Source organism: Podarcis erhardii (genome assembly GCF_964252035.2).
Source record: "Podarcis erhardii genome assembly, chromosome: 6".
Taxonomy (NCBI): Eukaryota; Metazoa; Chordata; class Lepidosauria; order Squamata; family Lacertidae; genus Podarcis; species Podarcis erhardii.
In genome coordinates this window covers 56,930,804-56,958,367 of record NC_138510.1, presented here as the reverse complement: position 1 = coordinate 56,958,367, position 27,564 = coordinate 56,930,804, and the positions used below count along the sequence as shown (strand labels likewise).

Below are 27,564 nucleotides of genomic sequence, written 5' to 3'. Positions count from 1 at the left end.
CCTTTGGGAGGACGGGACTTCTTTATCTCATGCCCCATTGGAAACAGAGAAGTTAGCATTAACTCTTTTCTCTTTTTCCAGATCATCTGCACAGGACTTGAATGTTGCTCTCAGTGAATGTATGGCAGCTGTGGATCTGTTTCTAAATAACAAATTCCAGGATGCCCTTGTTTCTCTGCAAACTAAGTAAGCTTGTTTATTTCTTTCTCTAATTATTGTTAGTGTTTCTGCTATGGTGCTAAAGTAACTAGCTTTTACAAGTCTTTCTGTATTGTTGCATGCCACTGCAGTTTCCAAGCAGTGTAAGATTCCAAGGGTTCTAGGCGCCTACCCAGGGTTCGTGTTTCCTTTGGAATGAGGCACAGCAGAGACTGTGGTGTCTTTATAATATATGGTTTATTTACACATATATACAACCTGAGCTTTTGTGATGGAGGAGTTCACAGCATTAACACCCCAAGAGGGTCTTCCTGCACACATAGCCACAGCCTTGGATTCAAACAGAAAATAAAACATCGCTCTGTCTCTCTCAGTTCCTAGCTTGCTACTTTCTGGGTTCTAGCTTCTAGTTCACATAACTCAACTTTCCACTCTGACCTATTGTCCTTCAAACTACCCACAAGTTGAGGGAGAGGGACCTATCCATTTGCTGTCTCTCACAAATCCACTTCCTTTGTTCCCCTTAATGTTCTACTGGGAAGCTAACCTGGCTATTCCAATAATGAGAAGGGGGCCCAGGCATTCAACCTCACCTACTGTGTGTGTGTGTGTGTGTGTGTGTTTGTTTGTTTGTTTTCAAAGGAACATAGGAATCTGACTCTCTGATTCTCAAATTATTTTTTAACCTGAAATGAAAAGCATTGAATAAGCCCCAGTGCAAGTATTAATACTCAATTTCTGACAGAAAAGCTTGTAACTCACTTCCAGACCTGGTGATGTTGTATCCATTTAGGGATGCAATGTACCACCAGCCGAATAGCTGAATAAGTTGTACAATTAAACATTTTCTACTCAAGAATAATAGTTGTAATGTGCTCCCACATTTTACTAGTATCTGTGCAAAAATAACCCTTAGTGTTTAAATATTATTTGAAAACACTTGCCTGGTTTACATGACATGGTAATCCAAGCAAATGTGCAGGATCCCAGAGAGGAGCTCACAGCCACATTGCTCCTCCTCAGTTCTTTTTACTCGTGTATCAAGCTGAAAGAAGCCAAAATTTGGCTTAATGTGTTGTCTGAGCCTGGGTTCATGGTTAAACTCACTCCTTGGTAACCACGAGCTGCAGCCAAGAACAAACTATAGTGTTGTGTGAACCAGGCCACTAAATAGAGAAATGTGGTATTATCAGTCTGGTGGTTCCTAGTGCTACCCAATTGTTGGTCTTCCAATGTAAGCTATATGTGGAATTGAAAATGACTAGGCATAGTGACATGGGCAGAGAAGGGATAGAGTATTAATATTAGCCTGCCTGATTAATGTTTATTTGCAAAACGAATACAAATTTTTTTTAAAATACAAATTTGCATTAAAATGTTTTTATTTAAAATTAAATTCTGTCACACAAATATTTCAGTTTCTTTTTTTAAAAAAGGAAGTCATTTTAGTGCAAATTAAATAACTGATTTTTAAAAAGAAAATAAATATGCCGATAAAATAACACCAGTGCAAAAGATCATAGTGAATGTATGCCAAAGAAGATGCCTCATAATAGGCTTCATTGCACATGTCAAAATGCCTCTTTAAAAAATGCAAAAAAAGAGCACTAAGTTGATCACTACCTGTACAGATGTTGCTACTGTTGTGTTCCTTAGCAATAAGGATTTGATTTTGTTTGAAGTCTGGAAAGAGATGGAAGAACTGCAGGAAAAACAGAAGAACAATGATATGATGACAATGTATTGTAGGTGCCTCATAAAAAGTGAATGAAGACAACCTGGCTGTTCTGCAGTAAACAACTTATTTTTATTTATTTTATTTATTTATTCAATTTATATACCGCCCTATACCGCTTTATAGGTCAAAACCAGCACTTTGAAATGGGCCTGGAAACTAATTGGTAGCCAATGCAGTTGGACCAGGATCGGTGTAATATACTCAAACCATCTTGCTCCGGTGAGCAACCTGGCCGCTGAATTCAGCACTAGCTGAAGTTTCTGAACTGTCTTCAGAGGCAGCCCTACATATACCGCAATGCAGTAATCTAACCTTGAAATTACCAGAGCATAGACAACAGTAATTAGGCTATCCCTGTACAGATAGGGGCACAGCTGGGTCACCAGCCGAAGCTGATGGAAAGCACTCCGGGCCACTGAGGCCACCTGAGCCTCAAGTGACAGCAAAGGATCCAGGAGTACTCCCAGGCTACAAACCTGCTCCTTCAGAGGAAGTGTAACCCCATCAAGAGCAGGCAACCTCCCAGTCATCTGGTCTTGGTTGATAAGATGTTGGCAATACTCTTTAACTAGAGCAGCAAAGGAAATAATGTGTGTCCCCCTTCATTAGCTTTGGTAAGGTGGCTGCTTCTATAAAAGGGAAAATACTTGATTTTACAAAGCTGGAAGCTGCTACAGTGGTACCTTGGTTTACGAACTTAATCCGTTCCGGAAGTCCGTTCTAAAACCAAAGTCTTCTTAAATCAACGCATGCAAAATGGATTAATCCGTTCCAGACTTTTAACGTAAAGGTAAAGGTTGGCAGGAGCAGGGACCGAGCAACAGGAACTCACCCTGTTGCGGGGATTCGAACCGCTGACCTTCTAATCGGCAAGTCCTAGGCTCTGTGGTTTAACCCACAGCGCCGCCCGCGTCCCCTCCAGACTTTTAAAAGTAACCCCTAAATCAGCAATTTAACATGAATTTTACTATCTAATAAGACCATTGATCCATAAAATGAAATCAGTAATCAATGTACTGTACTATAAAATAAATAAAACAGTATTCTAGATGATAAAAATGAAAATTTAAAAAAAATTCTTACCTGCACTGATGATAGTCATTGTTTGGATGCGGGGCTTTTATCCATTTCCTCAGTCACACAATCAATCAATCAATCAATCAATCAACCAATCAGTAGCTGAACTGATCCACACAGATCCCCCCCCCCACACTGTTGCAGGAAATGCTCCCTAGAGAGCGCGTCTCCCACAGCGGCATGGGGGAGAGTTGTGAGCCTTCCAACCAGTTGGCTGGCAGGCGTGCAGCTTCCCTCCCAAGCCTCTGCAGGGATTGATCTCCTCTTGTAGCGGCATGGGGGTGAGTTGCGAGCCCACCAACCAGCAGCTTCCCTTCCTCGCAGCTGCGGGAAACACCGTGACAACCCACTTCTCTGCTGCCGGACAACAGAAGTGTGGCACTCAAAACAGAAGTGCACCCCTGAATGGAGTACGTTCGTATACCAAAAAAAATATGCAACCCGGAACACTCATTTCTGGGTTTGAAGTGTTTGTAATCCAAAAAGTTCGTTAGCTAGGCTGTTTGTAACCCGAGGTACCACTGTACTTGCAAGTTACAAAGTTCTTGAAATGCTGGTACGCCAGTTACTGTTTCTTAAAATTCTCCAATGGTTATTTGTTGCTGATTTTAATTTACAACTACTACTTCAATTTGACTGCATATTTCCCTACTAAATTATACTTAGTTGCTGTGAACAATTTTACAAAGAAGGACATAATTGAAAATGATTGTTCAAAGGTTGCATGATGTTAGCCAGCTTTGTCTCCCTATTTCCTCTCCTCCCTACCCACCTCTCCAATTTTCTGTTTTAGTCCCCTGCGGAATGGAATATGGTATACAGTGGTACCTCGGGTTAAGAACAGCCCTGTTTACGAACTATTCGGTTTATGAACTCCACAAAACCGGAAGTAGTGTCCCAGTTTGTGAACTTTACCTCAGTGATGGGAGGCCTCATTAGGGAAAGCACGCCTCAGTTTAAGAACAGACTTCCGGAACGGATTAAGTTCGTAAACCGAGGTATCACTGTACTCAATATATATGACAAAAAACATATCTTTTATTGAATTGGAATGTCACTACATTTGGCAGAGACAGCCATAATCTTTTGGCTAAGCTCTGCTCATCTAGCAGCAGCACAAGGAGCAGGGTGGATACATAGAAAAATGGCAGCTCTAGGATATGAAAACATATGTGGTCTAACCTGGAATAGGCAGGACATGCAAACAGATAATTCTCTTTAAATGACATCCAGTCTTTTTGGATGCTATGTGCAAAGTGGAAAATATTACTGGGACCTGGGAATTAATGGGAAAATCTGCATTTATTTAAACCTTTATCTATAAAATCATTGCATATAAAACTTGAGGGGGGGCGCCTGCAAAAGTGATGGGAGCCACATCCTTTGTTTAAAAATGTTATACACTTCATCACAGATGGTTTTGATTATTGCTTAAATGAGCCCCTGTTGAATTGGTTTAATGAGATGACTAGGTATCCTTGGATTTTACATGTGAATTTATTTCTCACTGTTAAACTACTTTAACTTAGAGAGTCAGTCAACTCCTTTTTTTGTCTTTGAATACAGAGTGATGGCCTCAAAGGGAGAAACAGGGAGCTTAATTTAACTGCAAATGAGCTTCATTATTGACACACTCCTTGTGTCAAGGGAATGGTGGTAGAAGTGGGGGAGGCATATAATAATACACAATATTTTCTTTCAGAGACATCTGTTCCTCATCATTGACTCTTTCAGTGTCCTGTGAATCTAAATGGGTTTTCACGTTCTATAAACACACACGTTCCCTCTCTTTCTCCTAGTGGAAAATACTTACTGCCTTACTTTATCTGACAGCAGGCAAGAATTTATCTTTGATAATATTTCAGGTTTATTGCTAAGTACCATTCTTGTAAAGCCACTGAAATAACTTTTGATGCAACAGCTTTGTTAAGGAAAAAAAATACTAGCAATATGGATAGGCTGGTGATTGTTTTGTGTGGTGGTGTCCATAGGACTGCATCCTTGTGGAGAAGGAAAAGCAGAAGCTCACTGGGGAACTATGAAGCATATAGCCATATCATATAAAATTAGCATATTCCATTTGTTTGATAAAATTTTCCCTTGTGCCAGAATGTTGTAGTTCCAGATACCACTTCACCTAGGGAAAATGAAGTATTAATTATATTCTGTATAATCATAAACTGCAAAACTTTGAAGTATGTGTGAGAGAGGGGGGGAGAGTGATAGAGGATTCAAGGAGCAAACTGCATGAGTGTGAAGGGCTTTGTAAAAATAGAGAAGTGGGTTCTGACAACACTGGTAACCCTATTGCATTTCAGCTTTTTGTCCTTTCAGAGCCCTGTATCCCTTGAAAGGTGTATGAGAGGTGGTGGTGCTTGGGGCAGTAAATGATTCTACATCTGTGAATCCCTAGGTTTGGCATAGTTACACTATTTATATTTCAACCTGCCGTGTATTTGCTGAGAGAGACACTAAAAGAAAAAGGTACTCCTGACCATTAGGTCCAGTCGCAGATGACTCTGGGGTTGCAGCGCTCATCTCACTCTGTAGGCCGAGGGAGCTGGCGTTTGTCCACAGACAGCTTCCGTGTCATGTGGCCAGTATGACTATGCCGCTTCTGGTGAACCAGAGCAACGCACAGATATGTCGTTTACCTTCCCGCCGGAGCGGTACCTATTTATCTGCTTGTACTGGTATGCTTTCGAACTGCTAGGTGGGCAGGAGCTGGGACCGAACAACAGGAGCTCACCCCTTCACGGGGATTCAAACTGCCGACCTTCCGATCGGCAAGCCCTAGGCTCAGTGGTTTAGACCACAGCGCCCTGAAAGAATAAGTAACTGGCTTCCTACTAGTTTCAGCCTCCGAATGACACTGTGGGTGGTTAATATCAGTGCCACTGTGTATGTTGGCTGGTTGCCTGTAGATGCAAGAGACACATAGAGATAGTGATGAATAATTGGTTGCATATTCTTTTTAAAAAAATGTTTGATGTTTTGTTGTATTTTTATATATGCTATAAGCTGCCGAGAGTGGCTAGGGAAACCCAGCCAGGTGGGTGGGATATAAATAAAATATAATTAATAATAATTAATAATAATGTGATTGACCATTCCTGTGACTAGGTACTAACTAGAAGCTATTGGCAAGTGATTTAAGGAGTGTTGCCATTGTGTTGGTGTTCGCTTTCATGTCTCAGCCCCCCTTCCCACCGGTAGTCCCATTGGAATATGAGTTAGAGATTCACCTATTGGGAAAGATGATGCTTCCACCAAAAATGACCATTTTCCTCTGTCCTAGTAGGTGTCTATTTTCTCATTGAGCATGCATAAATTGAAGTTAGGATCACTCTGTTAGCTGCCTAGCTCTGTTTCCTTTGCTAAATGCTGGTGGTGACACACCAAATCTGGTCGCTTCATGCAGGGAGGACTTATGAATCTTTTAGGAACAGGTAACTCAAAGGAATACAAAAGGTTACTTTGTTCCAGCTCATAGAAGCTGATGGGCAAAAGCTATTTCAGGATTTAACAGTGTAGATGAAAGCTTCTTTGTAGTCCATATATTGTAGATTAAATGTCAGATCTAGTTATTAGGTTTCTCAAATTCTGATTTCATTGTTTTGATATGAATCAGAATAATGCACTGAATTTCCTGATGGTATTGAAGATAACTGATCTGAGTGCCTGCCAGTCCTGACAGAAAAGCACTTTGCTAGCTTTTTATTGAAAGACCAAGACTATAACATAAATGCTATTTCAAAGTTTTTATATTGCCTTAGTAAATTGAATTGGTATTCATGCATCATGTAATGCCTGTCTTGAATGCAGGAACAAGGAAGTATTTTATCTAATTTATCTAGGTTTTGTGTTTGCCATTACACACCATAGAAAATACCTGAGAAATATATAAGCTGTAGGTGCAGCACAGGAATACAAGAATACATCTTATGGAGAGAGAAAACAAAAGCAAAAGCAAAACAATGCTTTTATCTTGCCCAAACGTAAAGGTAAACTAGTGTTTCCCAAACCTCTGAGTTCATTTGTTAAAGATGTAATGAGGCTCAACCTAAATTCTTAGGAATGTAAATAAAATAAAGTAAAATAAATCAGTATAAAATCCACATTTATTTATAATCAACCACCATTCCTAGGAATCGTAGAATGTAAAAATTCTATGATGCATTGCAGGGGGTTGGACTAGATGACACTTGGGGTCCCTTCCAATACTATGATTCTATGATTATATAAAAAAGGAAACTAAACAACTGAAAAATAACAACACCTGTATACATTTTTTAGCAGTAAAACAGCATGATATGAGAATACTGCAATATTGTGGAATCAGCTTATTAAATGCAGAGGTTATTCACTGGCAAAGGAGATTCACCCTGTACATTCCTGTGCGCTTTATTTATGAAGCTCATAGTAAAGGTAAAGGGACCCCTGACCATTAGGTCCAGTCGTGACCGACTCTGGGGTTGTGGCGCACATCTCGCTTTATTGGCCAAGGGAGCCGGCGTACAGCTTTTGAGTCATGTGGCCAGCATGACTAAGCCACTTCTGGCGAACCAGAGCAGCACACAGAAACGCCGTTTACCTTCCCGCCAGAGTGGTACCTATTTATTTACTTGCACTTTGATGTGCTTTTGAACTGCTAGGTTGGCAGGAGCAGGGACCAAGCAACGGGAGCTCACCCCGTTGCGGGGATTCGAACCGCTGACCTTCTGATTGGCAAGTCCTAGGCTCTGTGGTTTAACCCACAGCGCCACCTGCGTCCCTTATGAGGCTCATAGGTCCTTGTTAATTTGATTGCACTATACATCCTAAACTGCTTTTCAACCTCAGGCCTTTTTCTACCACTTCTGACCCTCAACCCCAGGAGGTCAGTATATGTTGGCAAGCCCAAGTAGACAAGCTAATAAGTTATTGGCTTCTGTACCACTTATAACACATTTTATGATTGCTCTGTGGTATCTAACACATCAACTATCTGTACAAATATACTACAAGAAGCAGTAGCAACCTTTCATTAAATGGTTGTATTCACAAGTAGCCTGATGGGCTAGTAATGGGTTTGATTTTACAGTGTCATAAATGTGAGGTGGAAAGGCTTTTGCCACAAGGAGAAAGTACCTCTGTGGACAAACCTTAAGGGTATGCTGTGATTATCTCCAGTTTAACATATAAATAAGATCTCTTTGTGAGTCAGACAAATCCCTCTCTTCCCTCCCAATGCAGATTGTTCCCTACAGAACAGTTTGCTGTGCTTTATCTAGTGTAATTAAATGTTGATTAATAGCTCCTCCTTTCCTTACTCTGGAGACTGTAATTTAATTAAGGGTTTGTCCCATTGTTGGCTTCTGTGTTAGTGTAGCTTTGCTGAATGCAAGGTCTCTAGCTTGAGGAACTGCAGTTTGGATGGTGAGGAATCAAATAATGGAGAGATGAGAGAACCTGTATGTCTTAGGGTGATAAACTTGGGGGGCTACATCTTTTGGATTTAAATTTGCTTGAAGGAGATAACTGTTTGGAGAAAAAAATGCCCACAGATAAGGAGAGAAGTTGCTTTGACAGGAACCAGTAGCAACAGTCAAAACTAAGAGGTTCCTAGAAGGACCATTTAGGATGTATTAGATGACAGAAGGCAGCATGCAGGTTTGTGTGCTTTCTGACTGGTAGCCCAGTCTTTGTTGCATTCCCATCTTTCTATTTTTTCATAGTAGTGCAAATAACTAGATGACTATATACCAGTGCAGTCAATTGTGTGAACCTTTACAAGTGGTCTAATAACAAAGGATCATAATAGATGACCCAATCCTTAAAAACATCTTTTAAGATAGTCTACTTGAGTTTCCACCACCATCCAACACATGCAGACATACTTGTGGGGGATGGGAGAGAAAACCCATAGGAGTGGATGACAAAGGGAGTACATGTTATAAGCACTGAAAACCAAATCCAACAAAAATTATAATCAGAAAATTCTGTAGAGCAGACAGAACTTTAGTAAAAATTTGAGCTTGGTCTCTTCAGTATTTCTGAGGTAAGCACACATTACAGTAATAGATGTTAATATTAGGGATTCCATTTCTGGTGCTAAGATTTTTACTTCAGGAGGTATCCGTTCAATGTGTGTTGCAGGATGTACAGACACAGCTGTTTTGTTTTCAAACATGTGCAAGGGCTAAAGTAAAGCCAAGACCATGTACTGTACCATCATGCTGCCTCTTAAAAGCAGTTCAGTATCACCTTGGCCACCCTTCTTATATCTCTGCTTGTCTGATCCCTTCAATTTTGATAGGATTGTTGGACTGAAATTTAAGAAATGAGGTCTACAGCAAGACTGCAGTGTTTACTCTGTGGTATTCAGAGAAGTGGTTGTATTGTGAATGGCACTGTGATGTTCAAGGACAAAGTTCAGTTCTTTAAGGGGAGGGGAATCTCCAACCTGTGGACTGAATGTGGCCCTTTAGGCCTCTCTGTCCAGCCCTCAGGTTTTTCCCCAGGCCATGTCCCATCACACCTTGTTCTTCACCCTCCTAGAATGCTCTTGCTTGGCTGGAATGCGTCCTTGAAGTGTGGTAATGCCTCTTGCTTGGCTGGATGGACTTGTGTGCATGGAAATCTGGTTTTTGCATGGCTGGAATGTAGCCAACTGTACAAAGGAAAGAGTCCCACCTATTCTGTACCTTTTCGCTCTGGCCCTTCCCACCACTGCCATGTGGCCCGCAGGAGGTTGCCCATGAATGAATATGGCTCTCGGGCTGATAGGTTTTCCAATCCTGCTTTTAAAATAGCATTCAGTGATCCTGGGTGTTGCTGCTTCTAACTCTCCACTCCCTTGACCTCCTACCTTTAAGGCCATTGTTTTTGTTTTCATTCCTTTACTCTTTATTGTGGCTTCTGTGAATATCATAGAATAGATGTATCTCCCTTTAACTTGTTTCCCACAGAACAAAGGGGAGTATGTATCATGCATTGACATATGCCACCATATTGGAAATGCAAGCCATGATGACCTTTGACTCTCAGGACATACTGAATGCTGGAAACACAATGAAAGAAGCTCAAGCCATATGTCAGAAGTAAGCACAGAGAATTATTCTAGATGGTCAAAAGCATAGAATAAGTACATAAGACAGCTTTGCAACAGTAAGAATGAAGAAAATGTTTTAGTAGAGGAAAATGCTAAAGGATTCTTAGGAACCTTCATGTGCCACCAATAATTTTTTTTGACAGTTGGATTCCACCATGTATAAATGCAGTCATCTACATGAAAGTTGAAAGGTATAATTTTACTTGCACTTTACCTACATATGGCCACATGTAAGCCATTTTGGAAATATTTATTTATTGTCATGCAGCCAAAATGACAATTGTGGGACTATAAACACTATAGAATAACATACTGCTTTAAAGAGAGATTAATGTTTATGTCAGAAAATGCTTGAGGTGACCACATAAAGGCATTGAGTCCCAACTGTTGCTAGTCAGAAATTTTAACACATAGAAATATAATGGCAAAATTTAGTATGCCGAAGTACAGTGGTACCTCTGGTTACATACTTAATTCGTTCCAGAGGTCCGTTCTTAACCTGAAACTGTTCTTAACCTGAAGCACCACTTTAGCTAATGGGGCCTCCCACTGCCGCTGCGCCACCACCGCGCGATTTCTGTTCTCATCCTGAAGCAAAGTTCTTAACCCGAGGTACTATTTCTGGGTTAGCGGAATCTGTAACCTGAAGCGTATGTAACCTGAGGTACCACTGTAATGTAAAAGATAATTGAAAATAGTATATGAAACCTTTAATTATACATACAGCCTTTTCTTAAATCACTTTGAGCATAAGAACATATTGTTCTGTGTACTTGGCATTTTGCAGAGTAATAAATTAAAATTTCAAGTCTGTAATCTCCTTGGATTGGAATCTAAAGTTTTGACAGAGTGGAGGAAAGGCACTGAAATAAAAAAAAAAGACAAAGGTATTGGAGCAAGAATATATGCAAATGTAGTTTAGATGTACTTAGACTCCATTCCTCTGTCTATTTAGCTTTCAGCAGTTGGACTTGCTTTTGATATTACATGCTTAAGATTGCATTGTTAGGCTTAGTTTTTGAAGGCCAATATGACTAAAGGGTTTTGTCAATATGTTCTACATTTCCAGCCTCTTTTGTTTTTATGTAGGTTTCGGAAGAAATCCACCGTGGCCGATTCACTCAACAATTTAGTGCACAGACACAATGTTGACCAATTAACTGAAGGTAAAAAAATAAACAAAAATAAACATTAGCTCCTGTTTCTGTCCACATGACTGCCTGGTAAAATAAATAAATATTCACCTGGTGCTTAACAGCTCAGGAGTGGGCAGCTGGCAAGCCTCTGTGGGGAAAAAATTGCGTAGGTGGGAAGCCACAGCTGGAAAGGTCACCACCTGCCTAATCTTCGAAAACAAGGGCATCCAGGCAACAGCCTTAATAGGACATCCTAATGTGGACATTTTTGAGGTGTGCTTGTATTATAATGTGGAAGATTGTAGTGGTTATGATGACACTGTTCCATTTGGTGGTGGAGCTTTCCTGCTATGCACTTCATATCTTTTTTTACCCTTTCCCCCTTTTCAAAAAGAGGAAATTCATGCAGAAATTTGCTATGCCGAATGTTTGCTTCAGAGAGCTGCTCTTACATTCCTTCAGGTAAGAGCATTTTTTTTGGGAACATTGTTGTGGAAACAGGAATGTGAGGCCTCAGTTAATTTCAGCAAGACCGTGGTTACTGAGATCACAGTGAGTCGGGCAGGTGATGTTAATAAGAATCTCTTTCTTCGTCCACCCACACCATGCAGCTTTGCTTTTATGCATTTTGCATAACATGTAGCTTCTCACACACTGAGAAGCAAGTTTAATAAGGAAGTCAGGATGTTTCCAGTTCATAATATGGGGACTTAATAAATCATTCTGTAACTGAGTGGAAGAGTACTGCAGCTGGTACAGTATTCTTAGTATTATTATTTTCAGCCTAATGGATCTCTTATGGGATATGGATAGTGGGCAGAGGGGAGTAGCTGAAACTTTCTGGTTCTCAGAATCTCATATCGTCTAATTCTGCATTCATGTAAAAGAGGACTGGATAGCTTGCTAAAACTCCACATTTGCAGAGATGTATACAGCTTCATTTGCAGGCATATACTTCTCATTTCATTTCACATGCATGGACAACTACTTGTAAATTAAAGGGAGTTCCATATTTTAGTTATAACCTTTTCGTAAGTAGGTTAGCTTATTTTTTGTACAGCAAATTCCATTTAACCTCCTCTCTTAAAGGCAGCCTTGAATATTGAGGCTCCCTGCCACTCTTTGTGAAACAAGGGATGGGTGGGAATCTCATTGAAACTATGGAACCAACCCTTTTCTTAAGAAATAATCTGTTGTATTATCTTATTCTATTTTGTTTTTCCTACTTTTTGGAAAGATAACTGCTATGCCCATCCTCTTTAATCAAAAGCAAATAGCAAAACTGAACTGAATTTGAAATGCCCATCTCTTACTACAACCTAGATATGGCCCCAAGTGACATCACATGATTGTCACTTGCAGTGTCACCCTAGAGTAACTGCTATACTTAACAAATGGGGAGTATCTCCCTTAATTGCCACTGTCCTGCCCCATTATTAGCAAAGTAGGGTACCTTTGTTTTTTTAAAAATACAAAAGTAAGCAATGTGTGGCCTATGAGCCACATTCTACTCACTAGGTGGTATTCTTAGCCTATGCTACAATGTCTAATTTATTTCTTCATATTCTCCCTTTTCCTGACTTGAAGTATGGAGTATTGGAACAAAGTATTGGAACAAATATGTTCTGTACGTAGCATGATGCTACCTCCTCCTGGAAAGGGAGCACAATATAACTTACAATTCTTGTTGCTGTTTCAGAAGATATGTAGAAAATTTAAACTTTTTATTGCTGACAACATTTTAAGCTCAGCCGAATACATTGATAGCCATATTCATTCACAGCTCTAAAGACCACCCTAGACAAGATTAGCATTACATGACTTACTTTTTAAAGATTATCCAGATTGAGACCCCTATCCATCACACCCGGCTCATCATCTGCATAAGGTCCTCCCACACTTTTAGTTTTTAAAAGCTATTTACATACATAGCTTCTTATTGTGTGGTTGGTGTCTTCTCTAGTTTGACCCTAATATACCTCTCTTGGAGTGGGCTTTCCCTCTCCTTTTCCTAGAGTTGCATTTGGCTGCTCTCAAAGGGCCAGTGACAGATTAATAGCCAATGAAGGGAAAACTCGTGGCAGAATCTAATTACTTTTCACAGAGATTTCCTTGTCTTCGATTTGAGATGGAGACAGCTTGTTGGATCCTTAGCAAACTCTACAGTGTCAGGGTGGCCTGGTTGCATTTTGCAAGTTCAATTCAGTCGAACACTGATCCTGATACCTGCTTTCTCTAAGGTTTCTGATGCCTTTGCAAGTGTCCAGCATGTGTCTTGGATTAGCTAAAGCTGATGGCCCCATGCTAATCATTGGTAGTCCAAATCATTACAAAGCCTATGACATAGCATGTAGGAACAGTGGCTTTTGTGCAAAGTCAGTAATAATAGGTTCTTCTCCGATGAAATACTTCCTGTCTCATTTTTCTAGTGTTAATTAATAAGGAACACTACTATTCTGCTTCTGTTTTACTTGATGTATCCAAACTAAGGGCTAGAGCTTTGAAATTTGTGTTAGGTATTTACGGTAACAAGATCAAAATTTTAAAGATTTTTTTTTAAAGGTATATGTGCATGTATTAGAAAAAGACTGACCCTTAAGTATTTACCAGTCTAGATTTTGTAACTAACTTTTAGTCATTGTCCCCAAAAGCAAGAGGATTTTCAAGTACACGTATGCTGAAATGTGTGATCTATTGTATTTTTCTTAGGATGAAAACATGGTTAGCTTTATCAAAGGCAGCATCAAAGTCAGAAACAGTTATCAAACATATAGGTTTGTAGCATTTTAATATTTTTTTACAATTATTATGTTCCAGGCATCCATCCAAATCAAAAGTTATTGCTTATTATGTTTGGTGCTCTGCACTTCTCAGGCTTCACTCTAGTCTGAATTGATTCTGGCTGATATTTTATTTTATTTTATTTTATTTTATTTTAATTAATTAATTAATTATTTTAATTAATTTATTTAATTTTAATTCAATCAATCAATCTAATGTATTTATATCCTGCACTTTCAAAGTAAAAACTCTCATAAAGTAGCTTAGAGTGGTTACTAATAAATTCAATATATGACTCTAAAAGCAAAACCAGTAAACTCACAGTTGAAACAACAGCAATGAATCAGAAAGATAAGTGAGGCCATTAATAAAAGTCTGAGTAGAATAAACTTTTTTTACTCCTCTTTAAAATCACCAGCAAGTGGGTGATGTGCACCTCCCCAGGGGGGAGGGAATTCAAAAGATGCAAGGCCATATCTGGTACTCTCTTCATACCATGGGTATTGGGTAAATGGTATATTAGCAGTAGCTCTTATTGTCATGTATTTCAAAGTGCTAGACCATGATTGGTATTAGAACTGGATTACATTCTGGGTTTTGATGAGATCTTTTGGTTTGATAGGGAGCTGGACAGTCTAATACATTCTCCCCACTATGTTAAAGGAGAAAATCATCCCCATTTTGAAGGTGGCGTAAAGCTGGGAGTTGGGGCATTTAATCTGGTATGTATCACAATTTTTCTGTATACATGGTTCTGGCTAGGGCTGTTGGGAGTTGTATTCCATCATCTGGCTTTATATTTGACTGTTCAAGAGATTATTTGAAGTTGGCATCTTTTACGTAAGAATTGGTTCCAGCGGCTGAAAATGCTGCTATGTGGTAGTAGCTCCATGTAGTGGGTATAACATTTTATGAGCTGCTTTCTTATGAGATTTCCCACCACCTGTAACTCTCTCACTGCTCTGGCTGCCAGTTTGCGACTGAGCCATATATAAGGCCCATGTACTGGCTTAGAAGGCTCTAAACAACTTGAGATCAGGCCATTTTAGGGAGTGCCGTCTTCAATATCAGCCTGCCTTGCTCTTGAGGTATACGAGTAAGGCCTTCCTGATTGCATTGTGGCCTGCAGCAGAAGGGCTGAGTCTCAGTGGTAGAGCGTCAAGTTTGCATGCAGAAGGTCCCAGGTTCAGTCCTCAGCATCTCCAGGTGGGGTTGGGAGAGACAGTAGTGAGTTAGATGGACCAATGGTCTGACTCAATATAAGTGGAACCAGAATAATCTCTGACCGGCTAGCATTTTAGTTCTTGCTTAAAGCCACTTTACTTCCCAAGCCTTTGATGGTGGTTTGTTCTTAATTTGTCATGATGGTTGATCGTTTTATGATTATTATTGTATATTCATTCATTCATTCATTCATTCATTCATTCATAGACTCTATTGCACTAGCCCAAAGGCCATGGCATCGTTCACAAGGGGAACAAAAGGAAAAACAGCAATAATCATAAAAACATTTAGCACTACCAGTGCAAAAAACCACGGCCAAGTCTCCTAGAAATTATTTGTTGCATAAGCTAGAATAGCAGGGAAATCTCAGGTAAAATATGCCAGCTTAATTGTCCGAATCCCCTTTGCAGCTGACTGCTATTTTATCTAGCTCTTTTCTCCTGATCTTCTTAGCTGCCCAAGCATATAGTGCTACTTTATAGGTTATAGTAATCAGTATCGCTCAGCAGCCATTTCACCCTTTCCACCCCGTTAGAGTGTATTCCATTCATAAGCAGGGGTTTTATAAATTGGTCTCTTGGATCTATATATAGTGGGCATTGCAATAAATAATGGTACAGATCCTCTACACAGGGTTTCCCACATATACAAAGTCTCTCCTCGTACTGTACTTTGCTGTACCGAGCATCCAACACCATCAAGGGCATTGATTGGAATAATAATTCTGTAAAAGCGATTCTTAGTACGGCAAGTGGGAGCTTTGTCAGATATCTAGCTCGGGTGTGCTCCATTTTAATAAGTGGGAGCCATGGTGAACTTTTGGTAGAGGCAATCGTGGATAAATCCCTTTCTTCATCGGACCTAAAGAGACAATCTCTTAGGTGCCTCCTATCCATCTTCATGGTCACCTGAAGATCTTGTAATTGATATTGGGACAAGAAGCTTTGGATGTCAGCCTTCCAGCATATGGACTGTTCCCCTTCAGTGTGAGACATAGCAGGGAATCTCTCCTCCGAGAGAGATTGGAGTCTTTTCACATAGCTTAGACACAGATAGTCAATTCTAGCCCGTATTGTTGTCACATCTGCTTCAACGCGGATAAGAGCAGCTGGGGTCCCCTTGGGGAGCGAGAGCACTTTCCTGAGAAATTTGTTCTGTACTATTTCTAAGGCTTTGTTAGCATTTGGGTCCATGCCCCATATCACTACTCCATAGAGCATTTGGGAAACCACTTTACTGGCGATTTACTGACTTTACTGGATTTTCAGCACAGGTTCTAATAACTGGCCACCCAATGTAAAATAGAATTTCATTAGTGCCCCACAAGCTTTCTGCGTTTTGAGTTTCGAGAAACTAGTCCTCGCCATAATTTCCTGTATGCTTTTCACCTGTGCAAATTTTATAACAAGATACCAATTATAAAGAACGTTTAGGCTACAGTGATTAAAATCACAAGCACTTCAGGAAATGAATTAAGCTGTGTGAAGGAGTGAAGGCCTTTTCAGGGAGGAAATGTGTGAAACCTTACAACATGTGCTTGAAGCTCAAACTCATCAAGTTTGCAAGAGCTATATTCGTCACACTGGAAATGCTCAGATTATTCTATTATATATAGCTTGTTTCTTGCCAGTAATCAGAATGTTATAAGGGCAGCATTATGTATTGAAGAGCTGCTGTGCTGATGAAAAGCTTTTATGATTTTGCAATTTTAATTTGCAGGAAGGTTCCCTCCATTATGACCCTTCTGATTTTATATTTTATATCAGTATCTGCTTGTGAGCTACTTGTGAGCTGTTTGTAGAATTTGTATGGGCTAGCTAACTACAAGTTATATTAATTATGTGATTAGCAATTACACTGTGGTTTTTAACAATGGAAATATTGGGAGTAGGGGATGGTAGTTTCATCGGTACCTTCAGTATGCAAGAAAGTAACATTTAAGTCTTCCCTCTCCAGTAACACCTCATCCTCCTTTATTAGAAATTGGTGCTGAAGGGATATTTTTTTCTAATGGTGATTGCTGAGCACAGTCCAGTTTTTCTTGAATTCCAGAGAGAGAAGGCTTAATAACCCCCACCCATTGATGACAGCCCCCCCTCCTAGTGTATATTTTTTTTAAACCCACAATTCAATTGCTAACACATAGCTAGGCTCTTAGTTTGCACATGTGTGGTATTATAAGCTCACATGTTCAGCAACAGAGGAGTAACTTTGCATGCTCCTCCCCTGATGTTTATGCAATTATCTGTGGGGTGGGTGTTTTGCATGTTTAGTTGTACATGCAGAAGGTTTCCTGTAATCTGGAACTCGGATAGTTGCTGAACCATGATTTTTACTCATAATGCTCAATAGGGCTCCAGTTATAAGTACATCAAATGTCAAGATTTTCCTTTATAAAGGTGACTTGAACAAAAATAACAGAAGTGGCTCCTTCATACTGGAATCTTCTTTTCTGATGATTCAGCTCAGAGCTTTTTTTCTTTAAAAAATGTTTAGGAGTACTCTCATTTTCTTATTCGTATTAAAATACCGCCCCTCAATGAGACCAAACTTAGATTCACAAAATGTTTAGGGGTATGCGTACCCCTGCGTCCCCCAGAAAAAAGGCATTGGTTCAGCTTCACTTCTAGATATGCTTGTTAAGCTTATTTCCAAAATAATAAGACTGTAAGGCACCACTTTATACTGCTGCTTTCATAATGAAGGAAGGAAGAGCAAAAAAACACACAGAATACTAACCCTGCCTACTGTTTGACCTTCCTCACTACCATGGCAGATTGTAATTACCAACCTCACAAGCTTGTTACCTGGTAGAGATGTGTTGTCTCCACTCTGGTGTAAGATGACTTGACCCATGACTTGCTCATCTCTAATTGGCCCAAGGCTGTGGAGGCATTGAGCATCTTCCCACACCTGCCCCATTATTTCTCCTGCTGACATGGGAACTCTCCACTTTATGTGTAAATAATATGCCTTAGAAGAGTTTGCCCTAAAATATGGCTTAAACATGTAGTACTAAATAAACTAACAAATAAGAAGAAATTGCATTGTGCTCAGTGCTATTGAGGGGTGTGTGGTATGGCAAACATGACATATGGAAGCCATTTTAGGTGAGCTTGATATGAAACCTGTTTTATTTGTAAAATATCTTTTCTGAGATGTTGCAGGTAAAATAAATGTATATCTATATATAATTTTCTTCCCACAAATTTTCTTTGGTTTTTATTTCTATAGACTTTGTCTATGTTACCATCAAGGATTGTACGGTTACTGGAGTTTGTTGGGTTTTCAGGAAATAAGGCAAGTATATATTTGTTTATGTTGTTTCATTTATTAAAATCTTTTATATGCCACCTGTCATTTCAAAAGACTTACCAAGGCACTTCTCTGAGCAGTAATAAAATACAACAATAAAAATCCTATAAATAAAAACCTGTAAAACATCAATATTGATTGCAGTAGCCAGAAATGCCAGGAGTCAGTATTAGCGGTCAGCAAATGCCTGGGTAAATGAGTACATTTTTAGTTGCACCCCATAGCTGGCTCCCAAATGCTCTCTAAGCTAATATAATTTCAGGGTAGGAGCCACCACTGTGAACATTTAGTCGGTATCTATGTTGTTGTTGTTGTTTAGTCGTTTAGTCGTGTCCGACTCTTCGTGACCCCATGGACCAGAGCACGCCAGGCACTTCTGTCTTCCACTGCCTCCCACAGTTTGGTCAAACTCATGCTGGTAGCTTCGAGAACACTATCCAACCATCTCAACCTCTGTCGTCCCCTTCTCCTTGTGCCCTCCATCTTTCCCAACATCAGGGTCTTTTCCAGGGAGTCTTCTCTTCTCATGGGGTGGCCAAAGTATTGGGGCCTCAGCTTCACGATCTGTCCTTCCAGTGAGCACTCAGGGCTGATTTCCTTCAGAATGGAGAGGTTTGATCTTCTTGCAGTCCATGGGACTCTCAAGAGTCTCCTCCAGCACCATAATTCAAAAGCATCAATTCTTCGGGGATCAGCCTTCTTTATGGTCCAGCTCTTACTTCCATACGTCACTATTGGGAAAACCATAGCTTTTACTTTATGGACCTTTGTTGGCAAGGTGATGTCTCTACTTTTTAAGATGCTGTCTAGGTTTGTCATTGCTTTTCTCCCAAGAAGCATGGATCTTTTAATTTTGTGGCTGCTGTCGGCATCTATACAGTACAGATAAAACTAAGAACTGCTACACACACACACATTACAGTAAGATAAGATAAGATAAGATAAATAAAACTTTATTCGCATTAGTCAATGGCCATAGCAACAGTAAAACATTACAGTGTATGCAGAAAAGGAAATTTGATATAAAAACACAATTTAAAGTCCTGAACCAGCAGTCAGTTAGTGGCCCTTATTCTGATTGCCCCTGCTATAAACCTAGCAACCTTGCTGTTATCTGCTCATTTTGATCTGATAGAAGAAAGGACATTGTGGCAGTGGTTGAGCACTCTGGGATGGTTAGTAGGAGTGGAGTGATGATCTCGTTCCTCAGGTCTTTGTAGAGAGTACAGGACAGGAGGACGTGTGCCGCTGTTTCGGTGCTACCATCTCCACAGGGGCAAAGACGTTTCTCAGGTGGAATCTTTTGGAATCAACCCTCAAGTACCGCAGATGGCAAAACATCCAGTCTTACAAGTGTAAAAGCACGTCTGTATTTTGGGATAATAAGTTTGTGTGGATATGGGGCCAGAGAATCAAAATGGGGAGATGGAAACTGAACATACTAAGGACAGAATTTCCTTATAGTGGCCAGGTTATTCTGGTGCTCGATATCTTTTAGACGTTGACCAGTTAGACTGTTTGCTTTAGTGGGGCCCAAAGTGAGTAGGTGTTGTGGGGATAGGCCACAAGAGTGAAGTTTTTGATAGACAGTTTTAAGCCAGGCACTTTTATGGGAGTCTTGAAGTACTAGGCACATCTTCTAAGGGGAACACATGTTAATTGCTGTTGCATTTTCTGTAACCACAACTTCATTCATTTGGTGTTTTGTGAAAGAGATGTCTGATAACTTTATTGGGCACTATGGTGACATACATTGATATTGTTCTCCTGTACTAGCTGAGTAAACCAATTTAACTTTCGGTGTTGGAAGATACTTCTCCCCTTAGTTACAGTGGAACAAATAGAGCAAACCACAGGTGTAATTAATTTACAACCATTTATCTGACTGTGATGCAGGAACATGGTCTGCGACAGCTTCAAGAAGGAGCCTCAGTGTACAGCTTTAGGTCCGTGCTGTGCACTATGCTACTGCTCTGCTATCATACCTTCATGACTTTTGTGCTAGGTAGGATTCATTTTCTTCTCTAAATGTTGACCCTTCATACATCCAAAATGGTATGGGGATAGGAAGGAGTGTGTTCATCACTCAGCAGGTTGTGAATTACTTATTCAGAATAGCTTTAGAATTTTTCATGTATGACTTAATTCTTCACAAACTTTTATTTTCTTCAAGAAACACTTAAGATGGATATGATATATGCATAAAGGTAAAGGTAAAGTGACCCCTGACCATTAGGTCCAGTCGCGGACGACTCTGGGGTTGCGGCGCTCATCTTGCTTTATTGGCCGAGGGAGCTGGTGTACAGCTTCTGGGTCATATGGCCAGCATGACTAAGCCGTTTCTGGCGAACCAGAGCAGCACACAGAAACGCCGTTTACCTTTCTGCCGGATCAGTACCTATTTATCTACTTGCACTTTGAGATATATGCATAGCTCCTCCCAAAATTCTGTTTAAAACATATAGACAGTTTTTGAACCAGGCTAATCCTAGCAATTTAAACAGAAACATAACATTATGAGCTATAAATGCAAGCATTTTGTTAGGTGTTTGCTGTTCCCCTAACCACTCTTTAACTTGTTTTAAAAACCTTAGCACAGGTCTTCCTTGTCACCGGGATCAGATGATATGAGGCCTTTATAGGGATGCAGCTTTAGGGAGCTTGGGGTTGCTGATTCTAGAAGTGTGACTCTTCCTGCCCATAGCTTCAGTTTTACAGGATCCCCTCCCCAGTGAAACCTGTAAATGCCCAAACTTGTCTTAATGAGTTGCCTAAAAGTCACCTATCTTTGGACTATTTAGGAGCTGCTCAGTTTTGATGAGGATTTCCCTGTAATCATTTGCTTTTAATATTTTTGTGTCACCATTATTTTTGAGCTAAATTAATGTTTATATTTGGCCTTGAGAGAAAGTATGGAAAGGACTCACAATGTAAACTAAGTCTGGGCTACCCCCACTTTCTAATTTTTTGTTCTCCCAATTAATTTAGGGACAGGAAAAGGAAATGTTGAAGAAGCAGAGAAACTTCTTAAGCCTTACTTGGCTCGATATCCAAAAGTAAGATATATCTTAAATAGGCCTGATATGTGTACCAATGTAATATCTTACTGTAGAAAGATGATTAAATGTACATGAAAATTGTTGCCAATGTTTTTTCTTGATTTATTCCAGGGATCCATATTCCTGTTTTTTGCAGGGAGAATAGAAACAATAAGAGGCAATGTTGATGGAGTAAGTAATTGGTTTTTATCCTTCACATACCTTCCTTGGGGCTTAAGAAATCTTTGTCCTTATGATCACAGTTCCTGGTGGGTTTTGCTCTCTGCAGTACAGTACTTGGCCACACTAAGAGTGACAAATGGATGTTGGTCTGAAAGAAGTAGAAGGGCATGCAACTGGTTGACCTGGCAGATTTGATAAGAAGGATTCAATAAAGATTGTAAGCAAATCACGGTAGAAAAGCAAGGCTATTTGCCATCTTATTTTCCACATGAACCTGACCATATATGAAGGTCATCTTCAGAGGTCCTTCTCCACTGGTGCAACCCTGTCACTGGATGAGATGCCCTTCAGCTGTAATGTCTCTGCTGTGGACTACCTTCCCCACCTGGTGCAAAGCCTGACATTTTTTCAGCATCAGATGAAGTATTTGCCTAGGCATTTTAAATCATTTGAGCCTTCTGGATTTAGATTTTGGACTGGTTACAACTATTTCTGCTCTGCTGTGTGAGTGTAGTGGTGGGTTTTTAAATTTTTATTATTTTAAGTTCATTCAAGCCTCTCTGAGCATTAAAAGTAGAATATAAATACTTGAACAAAAATAAATGGAGCATCTATTATTGTTAGGTACTGAGTGGAAACAACACTAAATTACTACTAAACTGTGAATTGGCTCTTGGTTTGAGAACCAATATGATGTGATAGTGTTCTGCTAGGACTTGGCATACGCAGATTCAAAGCTGCACACCACCTCGAACCTCACTGAATGCTTTTGGGTTAGTATTTTCTTACTCAGCCTAACCTATCTCACAGTGTAGGAGGTGTGGAACAATATATGCCCCCTGAACTACTTGGAGGAAGTGTAGCATCAAAATTGAATTAAAAGTAAGAAATAACGTTTCTAAGCAAAGTTATTGATATCTCGTGCCATTTCTGTCTCCCCCTTTCCACGGAGATACAGACTGTCAGAACTGATTGTAGTATGTGAGTGATGCAGTAGTGTATGGCTTCTGGCCTGAGTGCATGCTTGACAAGGATGTTCAAAAGCTGCGCTGACATTTTTGAATGAGTGGTGTAGTCCTTTAAGGTTTTCTTTTGATTTTCTAGGCCATCAAAAGGTTTGAAGAATGTTGTGAAGCCCAGCAGAATTGGAAGCAGTTTCATCACATGTGCTATTGGGAACTCATGTGGTGCTTCACATACAAACGTCAGTGGAAGATGGCATACTTCTATGCAGATCTGCTCAGCAAAGAGAACACCTGGTCCAAGGTGAGTACAAGGAAGATGTGCTGACGAGCACATCTGATAAAGAAAGGTAATGTTATGGTGTGATTTGGATCAATCAGTTTTTGAGTAGACTTATTCCAGGTAGACATTAAAATATGATTGAAAGGCCACTGAAGATATAAAACAATGCCATTCCTAGTTGTACTTTAGCAGCAGACACTTTGTCCTCTTAATCAAGCTCAAGTGGCATATGCTGTTGCATAGAGCCAGAGTCCTTGACAGGCCTGTAGCTTTGGTCTTCTCTCTTGTTCTGAGCTGTTCAGTAAGCATATGAAGAGAAGCCATGTCTGCTGGCTCATTTCCACTGTGTCCCTGATTGCTATCTTTTTAATTTCCCCCGAAGAAGTGATTGCTTTCCACTGAGAAAGTTTAGGGGCTTCTGATGGAAATTGTCTCCATTTTTATACATTTGGTCAGCTTAACCTGTCCAGGTCTGCCTTTTGTAATATCCCAAATCTTTCTCCTCCCTTCAAGCAGCTTGTTTTGATAATAAATGTGTGTTCAATTTCCTGTGTAGGAATCCTGTCTCGCTCAGATAGCAAGATGTGTACTCTTGTGTTGTCTAGAAAAAAGGCTCACATTTGCATGAAATTTGAAAGCCTTCTGTGCTTTTGCTTACTCTTCAATAATTGGGTAGTTTTTCTGTTCTCTGCATGACTTGCTAAAAGCCTTTCTTTGCTAATTCTGATTGGATACACTTTCAGTCCAAATAAATGTCTCACAGCAGAACCAACTGCTGCTTTGGCAAGAGAAATTCCGGTTGGCTGTGGGGTAGATGTTCTGCTTCTCTTTTGTTCTGAGACAACGTGTCTTCATTTTGAAGTGGCTTGAATAAATGAGTAGTTAAAACCGTATAAGTTTGGGCTCCTTCTTATGGTAAGATATTGAGCTGGGCAGTGTAGGAATCTTGTATTATTATACTTAGTCATGTGTGTTTCCCATTTTTATAAGTTTCTTCCCCTTATGCTTTTTAAATGCTATGTAAATCAGGATTTTCTTACAAAAATTCAATTTTACTTTTTCATGGTATAATGTGCCTGGCAGGGTAGGGGTGGGGGTTGTGAAATATATTGCTAGTGGGTCTTGCTACCTGATTTGGACACTTAGAACATATTAGCCCTATTGACGTGTTATAGTAAATGCAGTTGCAGCAAGGCTTAGTTCCTACTGACAATGGGTAAACCTTTGTCTTGACTGTACCACTTTAGACTACAAGTGAGTGCTCACATGCCTGAATGCTTTTCCTTACAAAAATTGCCCACACATAGAAACTTAGCCATTTCCCTAGTTTCATGTCTAGAGTGTTGTTTTGTATGAATAAGCATTCAGTCTTTTGCACCTCCATCTTCAGTCTGAAATGGAACCATTAAACATTAGATTTACCAATTTAGATTTACCACTTTAGATGAGGACAAAGCCTAAGAATAGCCTGCTTTTGGGGTAGGGCTAGGCAAATGGCAGTGCTGTTGGATTACGATTCTAGACTAATGGTGCCTTTTTTGAGCCTATAAAAACAATGTTAATCAGGATAGATTCATGCCATCCTCAGGAGTGAGTAAAGGAATAGGAATGACCATAGTCATGTACTTTTGACTTAACTTCCTTGAAACCAAGTGCCCAAAAGCTGTTCCTTGGTGTAAGATCTGTTTTCTTCAAACACACACACACACACACACACACACACACACACACACATACTAAACTGGAAAATCAGGGCTTTTTTCCCGGCCAGAAATCATCGGAACTCAGTTCTGGCACCTCTCAGGTGTGCGCCATTGCCATAATAAGAGAACAAGGGAGGCATTCATGGTGCATTGCGGCACCTCTTTTTCTAGAAAAATAGCACTGTGTAAAAGTATATATCTGTACACACATATTCTTTGCAAGTAGAAAAACTTGGATACAGAAAGAATTGAGTTCTAGTATATGTTTCCGATGTATTTACTTCCCTTTTCTGCTTTGTTTTGGTTACAATATCCTAATGCAAGAATATACCGTATTTTTCGTCCCATAGGATGCTCCGTCCCATAGGACGCACCTAGTTTTTTGGGGGGGAAATAAAGGAAAAAATTTAAAGGAAAAATTTTTTTCCTTTATTTCCCCCCAAAAGCAGGTCGGGGAAACCGAACCAGGTCGAGGAACGGCGCTGCACCTCCCTGCTGTCCCCCGAGCTTGTGGGGCTGGCCGATGTCTGCCTCAGGCGGCAGGCTGCTATCCGCAGTGTGGGGAACCCTGCGGGGAACTCCTGCAGGGCTCCCCACGCTGCGGATGTCTGCCCGGCGCACGGGGCGCTCTGCTTCAGGGCGCCCCGCCCGCCGGGTGGCAGGCTGCTATCCGCAGTGTGGGGAACCCTGCGGGGAACTCCTGCAGGGCTCCCCACGCTGCGGATGTCTGCCCGGCGCACGGGGCGCTCTGCTTCAGGGCGCCCCACCTGCTGAGCGGCAGGCTGCTATCCGCAGCGTGGGGAGCCCTGCGGAGAACTCCCGCAGGGCTGCCTAGGCTGCGGGTGTGTTCCCGAAGCGCCGGGCGCTCTGCTTTCAGGGCGCCCGACGCTCCGGGAAGCAGGCTGCTATCCGCAGCCTAGACATCCCTGCGGGACCTCCCGCAGGGCTGCCTAGGCTGCGGATGTGTTCCCGAAGCACCGGGCGCTCTGCTTTCAGTGCGCCCGGCGTTCCGGGAAGCAGGCTACTATCCGCAGCCTAGACAGCCCTGTGGGAACTCCCGCAGGGCTGCCTAGGCTGCGGATGTCTTCCTGAAGCCTGGAGAGCGAGAGGGGTCGGTGCGCACCGACCCCTCTCGCTCTCCAAGCTTCAGCGAAAGCCTGCATTCGCCCCATAGGACGCACCCAGATTTCCCCTTCATTTTTGGAGGGGAGAAAGTGCGTCCTATAGGGCGAAAGATACGGTATGTTCTAGGTAATTTCACTTCTGATAGTATAAGGCCATATCCCTTAAATGTTTCACCATGCTGTCTTAGATATTGAAGATGACACAGGAATATAAATTACAAGAAGGATTTTTAATCATACGTAATTTTCATTTTAGGCTACATACATCTATATGAAAGCAGCTTATCTCTGTATGTTTGGACCAGATGATCACAAGCCTTTTGGGGATGATGATGTTGCACTATATCGGTAAGATTACCTGAGTCTTCACAAGGTCTATATATTGACTGAGATTAGTCATGAAAGAAATACCCATTGTATTCAGCCCAGCTCTACACCTAAAATTGTAACTTTGTACATTCCTCTGTATTTAACACCAAGCCATATTTTAATTTATGGCCAATGGGATAATTCAGCGACATTTCTTGAATATAGTTTTAATTCTCTCCTACTACTTGAGACATAGGAATCCTACCCACAGTAACATTAAGTGAATCCCTTCTTCTGTGTCACATGGGATAGAGGGTCAAGATTAAATGTATATGGAGCAACACATGAAAATCTTAACATTTCTATATAGGCTATATTCTAGCCACAGCAGAGATGCACGTTTCTGCACCCCAATTTTGCTCCGTTCTGGCATGCAACAGGCGTGATCACAGTGTTAAGGATGCATGTGAACCAGACAAGGCAAGCCCTTAAGGAGGGCATGAAGCAGAGCTGGAAGGGTTGTGGCCTATGGAGAAGCCTGCAGGGAGCATTTGGTGGTCTTTAACTCTGGGGCAAGACACGGGGTGGATAATTTGAATTGGATGTGCCATTACTGCAGCTACTGTAGTACCATCCTCAGGTATTTGTTGTAGGAAACTTGGAAATGCCAGAATCCTCTAACTTCTGTAGCTGCCACAAAGTGTTTTTAAATTACGTTCAGGTTTAAGGGGCCATGAGATGCATGTCTGATTCTGTCACTAAGCAGCTGCCCAGAGGTCAGGTGTGATGTAGGAATGGATGTCTCCTCCATGAATGCAGAGCAAGATGTCTAGTTATTCTATGGTGGTGACATTTTGATGGTGCTGTATTCCTCCTCCACTACCACTGTCCTTCTTTCTGTTTTATGTTCTTTTAAATACCTAGATGTTTGTGTGCTTGTTTACAATCAGGCAGTAGACACATTTTGTTAAAGAAAATAAGTACTTCTTCAGAGCTGATCATCTTTAGAATGGAATCTGCTACTTGACAATGCATATGGAAAAATATAGGGGAGAGTTTTCAGTTCTGATATTGTCTTTCTAGTTCAGAGGGCTGCAGTATGTAGTAGATAAAGCAAATGAAATTTTGTATGCTTCCTTTCATCTCCCCCACATCTCACAGGGCTGTGCCTAGTTTGAAACTGAAAATAGCAGGAAAGTCCCTGCCTACAGAAAAGTTTGCAATTCGGAAATCCCGCCGATATCTATCCTCAAATCCTGTTCCACTTCCTGTACCTGTTTTGGTAAGATGAAGAGGCTTCCCCTGCCCATCCATTGCTTAGAGATCTCATTATTTATATAAAAACTTCCCTGGTATTTCTTTTTTAAATGAAATGGTTGTGTGGGGGTGCGGGGAGAGGCTTGAAATGCTCCTGTCATGGCAGCTAATAATGGACACTG

The 27,564-nt window shown here is 40.7% G+C and overlaps 1 protein-coding gene across 5 annotated transcripts in view; it reads left to right on the top strand.

Annotated features, from left to right (window-relative positions):
- The window catches only part of TTC39A (tetratricopeptide repeat domain 39A), a 53,976-nt gene that overhangs the window by 11,137 nt on the left and 15,275 nt on the right, over positions 1-27,564 (top strand). For all 5 annotated transcript variants that reach the window (XM_081868253.1, XM_081868254.1, XM_081868256.1 and 2 more), the window contains 13 exons: positions 82-186; positions 9,925-10,056; positions 11,157-11,233; positions 11,598-11,665; positions 13,913-13,977; positions 14,607-14,706; positions 18,443-18,508; positions 20,420-20,528; positions 21,512-21,579; positions 21,694-21,753; positions 22,849-23,010; positions 26,073-26,164; positions 27,287-27,407. In XM_081868253.1, coding sequence (XP_081724379.1) covers positions 82-186; positions 9,925-10,056; positions 11,157-11,233; positions 11,598-11,665; positions 13,913-13,977; positions 14,607-14,706; positions 18,443-18,508; positions 20,420-20,528; positions 21,512-21,579; positions 21,694-21,753; positions 22,849-23,010; positions 26,073-26,164; positions 27,287-27,407 — 1,225 coding nt within the window. The remainder of the gene's footprint in view (positions 1-81; positions 187-9,924; positions 10,057-11,156; positions 11,234-11,597; positions 11,666-13,912; positions 13,978-14,606; positions 14,707-18,442; positions 18,509-20,419; positions 20,529-21,511; positions 21,580-21,693; positions 21,754-22,848; positions 23,011-26,072; positions 26,165-27,286; positions 27,408-27,564) is intronic.